Source organism: Zingiber officinale, chromosome 1B (assembly GCF_018446385.1).
Source record: "Zingiber officinale cultivar Zhangliang chromosome 1B, Zo_v1.1, whole genome shotgun sequence".
Taxonomy (NCBI): domain Eukaryota; kingdom Viridiplantae; phylum Streptophyta; class Magnoliopsida; order Zingiberales; family Zingiberaceae; genus Zingiber; species Zingiber officinale.
The window spans coordinates 120,929,084-120,940,872 of NC_055986.1; the positions used below are offsets into that span (position 1 = coordinate 120,929,084).

Genomic DNA, 11,789 nt, shown 5'->3' on the forward strand with positions numbered 1-11,789 from the left:
TGGTGGCCGGCCATGTAAATTGAGAAAAGGAAAATTATTTTTAATTAAATAAATTTTTCCTTTTCATGGCAAAAGAATTAAGGAAGTTTTTAATTAAATTTCCTTATTTGCCAAGACCAAGGATTATAAAAGAGGGGGTAGAGAAGGCTTCATTGAAGAACAGCCTCTATTATTTTCTCCCTCTTTTCTTCCTTGGTGTGGCCGGCCTCCTTCCTTTCTCTTCTCTCCATCTTGTGGCCGGACCTCTCTTCCTCCTTGAAGATCAAGTGGTGGCCGGATTTTAGCTTGGAGAAGAAGGAGAAAAAGCTTACATCCCTTGGAGCTTGATTGGTGGAAAAAGATCTTCATCTCTTGGAAGCATAGTGCTTGGCCGAAACTTGAAGAAAGGAGAAGAAGGTGCTTTGGTGGTTTCTCATCTCGGAAGATCGTTGCCCACACAACGTCCGAGGTTAGAAGAGGAATACGGTAGAAGATCAAGAGGTCTTTCTAAAAGGTATAACTAGTAATTTTTCTTTCCGCATCATACTAGTTATTTTTGGAAATAATACCAAATACAAGAGGCATGCGATTCTAGTATTTCGAATATGTTTTTCGATGTTGTGTTCTTTTGTTTTCTTTTTCCTTGTGATTTGATTGTTCTTTTCGGTTAACCTAAAGTTATTTTAGGAAATTAAATATTAGCTTTCCATAAAAGGTTTTGTCTAGTCGGTGGTGGTTGCTCCCATATCCAAGAAGGCCATGTGCCTCGCCACGTCAGTACTGGGAACCAATTATGGAAATTAATATTTAATGGAATTAATAACTTAAGGTGATTTGGGTTGAACGTGTTAAGTTCCGCAGGAGACCCAAGTCAAAACCTAAAAGAACGAATAGATTAAGTTTTGGATCAAACGTGTTAAGTTCCGCAGGCGATCCAAAATTTAATTTAAAAGAACACATGGTAGCTAGGAAAAGGTTCAGACCTTTGTACAGGGGAACCTCTAGGCTTTCCGAGTAGCAACCAACAATTGGTATCGAGCTAGGGTTTTCTCTGTATTTGGTATTAGTTTAATTATGCACATGTCATACATAATTTAGGCGTTAATAGTAGGATGTGCTAACTCGCAGGATCCAACTATTATGGCTTATAGTTATTATGTGTGTGATTGGACCCTGACATGTCAAGGGCATTTTATGTGTGTGCATGATTGTATTATAAAATACGGGGATTTAGTTTTATTAGGATTTTATTTTGATCTAGATACATGTACATTCCTTTTATGGAATATAGGATCAAAATGTAAAATTCTATTTATGTCACGGATCTAATCTTGCAAAGCGTGGAACCTTCTGAGGACCAGAGGCGCAGTGGAACTAGGAGCAAGATGGATGCGATAGCTAGACCCGGTGGCGGTGGCCAAATATGGCAAGCAGCTTGGGATGACAACACACGGAGGATAACTAGAGATAAAAGCCATAATAGTTGAAAATTAGATTTTCTATTTATTGCTTTTATATTGTGTGTGCATGTTGGTTTACATATTTAGTAGGCTAGCATAGTTAAAATTCCTCATTTATAAATAACTAAGTGGGAGAGGGATTTTAAGTAAATCCCATGGTCTCCATTATCGGTTTGTAAGTGATGCAAACAAGCTTGCGTTGGCTCGAGTGCCTTCCTCCATAACGGATGAGCTTGTTTGTGGATCACTAGAATAGACTTCCATTTTGGATGACTATAGGAAGTTAATTAAGAGCGTGTGATCTTCCCCAACAAGGGGCATAATCTTATTAATGGACTTAGTGTCAAGTAATGGTATACACTTAGACACATCTAATAGTATCCTCCCATCGGAGTCACTGCTATTATTTGTGTGACCAAATGAAACCAACTATTAATTTGTCATAAAACTAGGTTGACAAGATAATAAAATTAAAGGGTTAAAACCCTCTTACAAATGATTGATTTTGTATACGTCCACACTAACGTGGCATACAAAATTAACGGTGTTTGATAATTTTATTTGTCATAAAGATACGTTGACAAGATAGTTAATGGGTAAAACCCTCCTTTTACAAATGTTGAATTTGTATACGTCCACACTAACGTGGCATGCAAAATTCACGGTGTTGAGGTGTTGGTAAATTTAAATAATATTGTTTGAGGAATCAATGTTATTTTAAATTCAAAAAGTTTTGACCAAATATTTGATCAAAGACAGATCAACTATTAATTTTATTCGTCATAAAGTAAAGTTGACGAGATAATAAAATTAATGAATAAAATCTCCTCTTCGATTTTGTATACACAAAATTCATGGAGATTTTAAGGAGTTGATCTTGACCAAATGTTTTTGTGATTCTTAGGATGTTTGTCAATCCCTAGTAGTCATACTATAGAAAAAGACTTAGTAGTCCCAATTGTAATGATTGGAAATAGGACTTGGACATTAAGGTAGACTGCTTCTTAGAACTAAGAACAATTTAGGTGTATTTAATTCATTAGTTGAAACATGTCTAGTGGTGTTATCTACGAGAACCTGGAGTGTAGATACAAGATGTCATTAATCATGTCTGCAATTCAGGGTTCCAGAAACCCGACAACTAAATGAAAGGTAAATCACCGTCCACATGGGCACTCCTGTAAAAGTGGTAGCTGTGGGAGATGTTTATCCTTTAATAAGAATAAAATATGGATTTTAAGTAATTGTCTTTACGTACCAAGTTTAGAAAGAACCCGATTTCAGTTTCTAAACTATTATAGATATTATGTCTATTTTGATAACAAAGTTGTTATCAAGAAAAATAGGAAAGTTATCTATTCTGGTATGATGGTTGACAATTTATAATCCAATAAACTCCCACGATGCAACAAATAGAAATTAGTAACACATCTTCTAATTTTAAGAGAAAGCAACCTTCGGAAATGAACCAATTATATCTTTGGCATCTAAAGCTAGGTTATACTTGAGTAGGATTCATTGGTAGCTGATGAACTTTTGGGTTCATTGGTAGTGGAAATCTTTCCAACCTACGAGTCTTACTTGGAAGGAAAATAACCAAGAAGCTTTTAAGTCCAAGGGGTATGGAGTCAAAGATATGTTGAAAACGGTTCATTCTGATTTGTGTGATCCTATGACTATCCAGACAAGAGGTAGTATTGAATATTTTGTCTATTTAATAGACAACTATTCAAGATACAAATAAATTTACTTAATGTACCGCAAGACTAAGTACTTTGATTAGTTCAAAGAGTACAAGGTTGAATGGAGAAATGTTAAAGTAAAAAGTCACTATGGAAGATCGTAGTGGCAAGTACCTCTTGAGAGATTTTAGGAGTTACTTATCAGAAGTTGGATTTCAATCCCAACTAACTGCATCTGGTACACCCCAACAGAATGGTGTAGTAGAAAGAAGGTAAAGGACTCTTATGGAATAATTAGATAGATGATGAGTTATTCAGAAAATTACCAAATTTGTTTTAAGGATAAACTCTGAAAACGAAAGTGAACATAGTACCTTCCAAGTTAGAACTCTCTACTCATATAGAATTGATGAATAGGTGAAAACCTATTTTGAAGCATATTCGGATTCGGGTAATCCAGCACATATGTTAAAGAGAGACAATGATAAGTTGGATAGGAGTTCACTTGTTTGTAAGTTATCCTAGATAAACAAAAGTAGGATTATAGTCTTAAAATCAGAAGGTCATTGTTAGCATCAATGACTGATTTTAGAAAAGGACTATATAATGAACCACGTGCTCATAAGTAAATTTGTTCTTAAGGAAATAATAAAGGACATGTCTAACCTAGTACCAATATAAGATGAGATACCACAAGAAAATCGCAACACGTATCACAAATGATACACAATTGCATAAAGTGTCTTGTCATAGTGGGAGGGTTGTTAGCAACCTAAATAGGTTCATGTTTTGGGAGAGTTTTGGACTCGATCCCTGAAGGACATAACCGATCTCCGGACATATGACGAAGCACTCCAAGATAAATATGCGATCTTGGCAAAGAGTAATGAATAATAGAATTAGAATATATGTATTCTAATAAAATTGAAGCTTATAGAACCACCAAGTGGTGTAAAAGCCTTTGGGTGTAAAAGGTCTACAATAGGAAAAGAGGGATAGACAGGAAGGTTGAAACCTTCAAAGCAAGGCTTGATGAAAAAGGAAACTTTTTCACCGGTAGCCATGCTTAAGTCTATCCGATTCTTTTATCTATTTGGCAAGTGGATGTCAAGACAGCATTCCTTAATGGAAGTCTTGAAGAAAGCATCCATATAAAGCAACCAGAAGGGTTCATTGCAAAGGGCTAAGAGCATCTTGTGTAAGCTCAATCAGTCTATGGACTGAGGCAAAGCTTCAAGGTCTTGGAACATCCGGTTTATCAAAGTAATTCAGACCTATGGATTTATTTAGTAACCGGATAAGTCTTGTGTATACAAAAGGTGTGATGGAAGCGTGGTGGTATTTCTTGTACTATACGTAGATAACATTTTTGGTAGTTGGAAACAATATCAAAATGTTGTCAGAAGTAAGGGTATGGTTGTCCAAATAATTCGATATAAAGGACTTGGGAGAATGTATATATTCTTGAGATCAAAGTAATAAGGGATCGCAAGAAAAGAATATTTTACTTATCCCAAGCTTCATACATCGGAAAAATCCTTGCTCGTTTTAAAGCATGCAAAACTCCAAGAAAGGTTTCTTACCTTTTCAGGATGGAGTAACTTTATCTAAAGATATGTCTCTGTAGACATTAAAGGAGATAAAGGAAATAAAGGCAGTTCTTTATGCTTCGACTGTCGGAAGCCTAATAAATGCTATGCACGAGATAAGAAATCTGTTTGCCAAGGGCATAGTTGGCAGATATCAAAATAACTCTGGACAAGGACAGTGGACTGCAGTAAAGCATATATTGAAGTACCTTAGAGGCACTAGAGATTATATGCTAGCTTACAAGGCAGTTAATTTGGTCCTTGTGGGTTGCATGGATTTTGACTTCCAATCGGATAGGGACAATAATAAGTCAACCTCGGGATTTTGTGTTTACTTTAGGAGGTAAAGTCATAACTATGGAAGAGTGATAAGCATAGGTGTTTTTCTGGACTCCACCATAGAAGTTTAGTATATGGCAAGCCTCTGAGGTAGCCATAAAAGCTGAACGACTCAATAACCTCAAGATAGACTTAGATATGATTTATAGTTTGTCCAAAGATTATTACAATTTATTGTAATAATATTGGTGCAGTAGCAAACTCGAAGAAACCATAAGTCTATAAAAGCAAGTAAACACAATAGAGCGCAAGTACTACCCAATACGAGAAATCGTATAAACGAGGAGAAGTTGTTGCTGCCTAGAATGCATCAGATGATGACCTATAGATCTTTTCACTAAGGTCCTTAAGGCGAGAGCTTTTGATGGACATGTTGAAGGGTTGGGAATCAGATGTATGGCAGCAGATATGGCAGCTTAGTCTTTTAGTATAAGTGGGAGATTGTTAGAGTGTATACTAAAAGCCTAGCTTTTGGTATAAACATTTATCTAGAAATAAGAATCACATTGGTCAAATATCTACATTTATGATAAATGTAGTTGTTCAATTAATTTATATTGTAGATAACATGGTGTGTGGTGTCACACACAGAGGATCATGTTATCAATACCTTATAAATTATAAACAGTAGCTCACGACCATAATGGAAAGGAACAAACCATTGGAAGGTCGTAGTGTAATTAGGTATTAGTTTATCTTAACTATATAATTACACTAGTACACTTAGAGTGTATTGAGTAGACCATTAGAGGTCGTTTCTTTTATACCGACTTTATAAAGAAACAAAGACCTCGCTTATTATGGAAGTGTGTGCTCTTAATCCTAATATAATAACGGCACATATATTTGATATTTATTTCTTTAATTTATCAATGGGTGAGATTTAGTTCGATGAATCAATAAGCCCGATAAGTTGGGAAATGATATCACTTATAGTGTGTTGTTGATTATAGAAGGAAACTGTGTCCTAGTGATCTAGGTTGAGAATGTCCCCAAGAGGAGCTCATAAGGATTGTCATGTTAAACCCTGCAGGTGGACATAGTCCGACATGACGATGAAGTTGAGTGGTACTACTCTTGGAGCTAGATATTAATTAAGTGAGTTGTCAGAACTTACTTAATTAGTGGACATTTGTTATCTTAAACACAGGAGACTAACACACTCATAATAAGAAGGAGCCCAAAATGTAATTTGGGATTGGTGCGTAGTTCAATAATAGTTCTTTAGTGGAATGAATTATTATTGATGAAATTTAGTTGTGTGTTGGCGAACACGGGATGCTTAATTTCATGGGAGACCAAACCAATTCCTCCTCTCGGTCCCTATCGTAGCCTCTAGTATATAGAGATTTATACCCACCGTGTACCACCTTCTTACCCATCCAATGGGGCCGGCCAAGCTAGCTTGGAACCCAAGCTAGGGCCGGCCAAGACCAGTGGATGAGCCATGTAGGTGGTGGCCAAAGCTTGGGTCCCAAGCTTAGGTGGCCGATCACTAGAATATTAAAAGGATTTTATTAAAATTATTTCTTATGTGGATATCATGATTTTAAAGAGAGTTTAAAATTAAAATTTCCTTTTATAACTTTCTACAAAAGATTAAGAGAAGAGATTAATCTCTTTCCTTATTTGTAGATTAAAAGGATGGTTTTAATTTTGGTAAAACTTTCCTTATTTGTAAATCATCTACATGTTTAAAAGAGAGTTTAAAATTTGAAATCTTTCCTTATTTGTTGATTAAAGGAGGATTTTAATTTTAAGAAAACTTTCCTTTTAACCATGTTCATGATTTAAAGAAAGTTTAAAATTAAATATTTTCTTTTATCGGTTTCTACAAAAGATTGAGAAAAGATTTGATATCTTTTCTTATTTGTAGATTAAAAGATATTTTAATTTTAGAGATAACTTTCTTTTTATCCACATGTTTAAAAGAAAGATTTTAATTTATTAAATTTCCTTTTATAAACCAATCATGAAGGGATTAAATTATTGGAGAAATTTTATAAATTTCTGGAGACAAATTAGGAAGTTTTAATTAATTAAAACTCTCCTTGTTTTAAGATGGTGGTGGCCATGTAAATTGGAAAAGGAAAATTATTTTAATTAAATAAATTTTTCCTTTTCATGGCAAAAGAATTAAGGAAGTTTTTATTAAATTTCCTTATTTGCCAAGACCAAGGATTATAAAAGAGGGGTAGAGAAGGCTTCATAAGAAGAACTCTATTATTTTCTCCTCTTTTCTTCCTTGGTGTGGTCGGCCTCCTTCCTTTCTCTTCTCTCCATCTTGTGGCCGGACCTCTCTTCCTCCTTGAAGATCAAGTGGTGGCGGATTTAGCTGGAGAAGAAGGAGAAAGCTTACATCCCTCGAGCTTGATTGGTGGAAAAGATCTTCATCTCTTGGAAGCATAGTGCTTGGCCGAAACTCAAGAAAGGAGAAGAAGGTGCTTTGGTGGTTTCTCATCTCGGAAGATCGCCCACACAACGTCCGAGGTTAGAAGAGGAATACTGAGAAGATCAAGAGGTCTTTCTAAAAGGTATAACTAGTAATTTTCTTTCCGCATCATACTAGTTATTTTTGGAAATAATACCAAATACAAGAGGCATGCGATTCTAGTATTTCGAATATGTTTTTCGATGTTGTGTTCTTTTGTTTTCTTTTTCCTTGTGATTTGATTGTTCTTTTCGGTTAACCTAAAGTTATTTTAGGAAATTAAATATTAGCTTTCCATAAAAGGTTTTGTCTAGTCGGTGGTGGTTGCTCCCATATCCAAGAAGGCCATGTGCCTCGCCACGTCAGTACTGGGAACCAATTATGGAAATTAATATTTAATGGAATTAATAACTTAAGGTGATTTGGGTCGAACGTGTTAAGTTCCGCAGGAGACCCAAGTCAAAACCTAAAAGAACGAATAGATTAAGTTTTGGATCAAACGTGTTAAGTTCCGCAGGCGATCCAAAATTTAATTTAAAAGAACACATGGTAGCTAGGAAAAGGTTCAGACCTTTGTACAAAATTTTTGTACAGTGGAACCTCTAGGCTTTCCGAGTAGCAACCAACAGAAGAGGGACTGGCTAGAATTTGGTTGGACCTTTTACTCGGGTCTCTCGTTCGGTATGAGGGCCCGTCATCGATGCAGTTGGGTCGTGCTGCTGAGGACCAACGACTACTACTATTGTTGTTGTTGTTGCACTAACTTTTATGCTCATGTTGCTATTAGCAACTCCAAATCTTCTTGTTATAAGGTGAATATAGTGAATCGTCCAGTTTCATCTATCTCCGCCTTTCAGATTCGGACGAAGTTTCCACAAATAACACCAAATTTGATCCTATTCTGAAAGCGATGGAGATGGCGCGCTAGGCAGATGACTCTGTTGTTGACTGGGAGAAGACTAAGGGGTGGAGAAGAAATGATACCTAGTAGCTGTTATTCTTTGCTAGATTATTATGATTCTCTGACAATTATATCCCCTGGAGGTAGTCCGACAGACCTAATAGCATACTTGTTGTATAATGGGAAACTGATAATAGAAATGGGAAACTAAGTCTCTTAACCCCGACAAGCTTTTAGACCGACCGACCATATGTTGAGAGTTGCTTTAATGTTGAGTGATTAGGAACTATGCCCTGTGAACTCGACCAACCCTTGGGTCAACTGGACATATGTGGAGAGTTGATGTACTGCTGTGAGGGAACTATCCCCTGTATACCTGACTGGCCCTTAAGTCGACCGGACATTTGCTGAGAGTTGTATTATAGAAGTGGGGAGCTGGACCCTGTATGTCCAACTATTGAGGGAGCTGACTATGTTTATTCTCTGTATCTTGACACTATGTGTGGAGCATTGAGGCCCTTAAGTCCGACCGATTCTAAGGACGATCGACTCATACTGAATGTCCTAGCATTGAGAAGTGAGAAGCCGAGTTTTGGTGAGAGCGTCTTGGTCATCTGTTTATACTCTGACCTTAATTGCCACCTCATCCTAACTTTGACGATCACCTCACCTGATCTTGACTTCCACCTCACTACTGGATCCATTCATAACATACCATATCATCTTCTATACTAATACTTTTTTTTTCTTTCCGTATAATATTATTATTTAATAAAAATATATTAAAATTATCTCTATATATAATTAAAAATAGATTAAATATCTATATAACCTACTCCTCACATTAAAAAAAAATTAATGAGTTTTTAGAAAAAAATATTAATATATATTATTTTATTAAATATTTAGGTGGAATATCGAATATTAATAGTTCTTTTATACCCTTCCTATACTATTCGGATGGAATATCAAATTTTTCATCAAATTTAGGAGAAATTATCATTCGTACTTAAATTGACCTCATGGAAAACTGGAAATCTGTTGTTAATTAATCAGCCAGTGATCAGATAGGTAGAATTTCTAGGCCTTATCCTTATATATACTTAATTAACTTCAATGCATGGAAGCAAGGCAGTCTCTTTGTGGATAAAATGGAGAGAGAGAGAAAAAAAAAAAAAAGGGAAAGGTATGAATTCATGCATGAGCTGACACCAATAAATGCGAGCGAAGTATTATCCTGTAGTCAATATGGGCAGGCACATGCATATCCGAAGGACAGGCTTCATGCCTTCATCAGTTTCATCAAAAGAAGATCCCAAAAGAAAGACATAAAGGAAAAAAAAAGAAAAGGAAGAAATATGCAGATATGAAAAGGATGAAAGAACCATATTGTCACATATATTTAAACCAGAAAAAAGGAATCCTTCCTAGAGTCTGAAAGATTAATTAAGTAGCACTAATTGAAATTAATTAAGCTGAATGGATCTGAGGTTCCTCTCGGAGCAAAACGATGTTCTCCTTCGACACCCACATAGATTAGCCAATCACATATATACTAGCTGGCTACTGTATATACGTACTAATATACTTGCAGACCGACATGATCTCTCTGATCCACTCTTTTCTTCACCACTCTCGTACGTCTTCAAAAAACTACTACTTAATATTCTGCCTCCTGCACATCATATAATCATACAATTTATATATAAAACTGACTCGATAATATAACTACCTTCCTTGATATTGCTTCTCTAGCTAGGAATCTCTGAGCTATAGGAGCCGTGCTGAGGACGACGACCATGATCGGTTCGCCGCATCGATCCAACAATTAGCAGTCGCCGAATCTGCAAAATTTTGCACCGAGCCTATTTTCTCGGCAGCTGCAGAATTACTTTTCAGATCATTATCGTATTGTTTACTGTTAACCACAAGATTTTGCCCTAATCCTGAGCTAACAATTAATCCAAAATCCCCGATTCCTTGCAGCTCCATCATCAACGAATTATATCGTTCCAATTTCAACATCTCGTCACTCACCGAAGTGCTGCTAATCGGCGTAGCGGTTGAAGCCAAAGGGTAGTTGAAATTGAAGCTCCTGGGCTTGGGTGCCGGTTGTAGTTTAAGGTTTTCGGACGGCGGCAGATGCTGGGGTAGTTTCTTGACGCGCTTGTTCTTGCGGCATCTTCCGCCGACGGGGATGTTGCGGAGGGTGCCGCCGCGGGTCCAGTAGCGCTTGCAGGCCTTGCAGAAGTGGCGCGGCTGCGAGAGGCTGTAGTTGTTGTAGTAGCAGAACTTGGTGTTGGCGGAGTCGCATCGAGGGCACCTGACCAGAGGCGAGAATTGTGGACGCTCCATGGCTCCAGCACTGGATTTACTGGTTTGTTCTGCACCAGTATTCATATAACTTCTACTACTAGCAATGAGAATCTTATCGCTCATGTTGGCGATGCGCGAGAGAGATCAGAGAGACAGAGGGGGGGAGAGGGGATGGTACTGGATGATTCGGAGGAAATTAAATTGAAGACGAAAAGGGGAGGACAAGAAATTATAATAGGAGTCAGAGAGAAGGTTCGACGACAAGAGGTAGCAAACAAAAATTGCTTAATGCGGTGCAAATGCAGAGTGAAGGCGACGGATTGGAATAGAATGCATGTGAAGTGGTAGTGGAAAGCATGCAAACATGTGAATTGCGAAGTGGTGGAGGAATTAAGCTGTCGCAATAATATAATCCGGCAGCACAGGCAGAGCGCATTTATGCACAAGTTCTAGCTAGCTCGCAGTGCTGCGACCGAATTATATTATATCGTAAGGAGAGAGATAGAGATGGCGAGAGAACGAGAGGGCAAGTTCAAGAAGTGTGCCTTGCATGCATGGTGGAATCTAGCAGATAGATACGATACCGACACAATTGTCATAGATTCAGGTTTAATATATATATAGCTGGGCGTTAATGGACTTCATTCCACCTCTTCAATGGAGGGATTTTGCCGTACCAAGATTCTTACATGCAAACATGATATACTGCATGATTTTTTATTGGGGTAAATAATTGGCCGGTGTGTTTAAATTTCAGTTCAGTCCTGTTCTTTCTTCTTTGGTGTATTACTATTTAGTTGGCGTGGATACGGGAGGGGAGAAGGGACAAAATTGCCGGAAACTGATGTACTGGTTGGTGGAAATAATGGCTCGCCAAATAGCGAATGCAGAACTCCAGATATGTTCGCAGTCACTTTTTTCGGAGTTTAATTTGCTTTCACCTATGGCACGTACAATAAATTGAATATGAATGAGCCCAATTTATGGACCAGCTCATTTTCTTTAAATGAGCTGCACTCATATTGGTTCAATTTAGGCACCAACACTGGGACAATGCCATCACGCTATAGTGCACCTCGACCAATTGATTAC

At 37.2% G+C, this 11,789-nt stretch overlaps 1 protein-coding gene across 1 annotated transcript; it reads right to left on the reverse strand.

Moving 5' to 3' along the window:
* Positions 1–10,151: 10,151 nt before the first annotated feature.
* On the reverse strand, positions 10,152–10,820 carry LOC122041530 (dof zinc finger protein DOF1.7-like). Its single transcript, XM_042601242.1, has one exon. It carries the CDS (start codon positions 10,818–10,820, stop codon positions 10,152–10,154), a length of 669 nt encoding a protein of 222 aa, XP_042457176.1.
* Positions 10,821–11,789: the final 969 nt, after the last annotated feature.

Coding starts and splice junctions, on each gene's coding strand:
- LOC122041530 (XM_042601242.1), bottom strand. CDS start 10,820: ATGAGCGATAAGATTCTCATTGCTAGTAGTAGAAGTTATATGAATACT.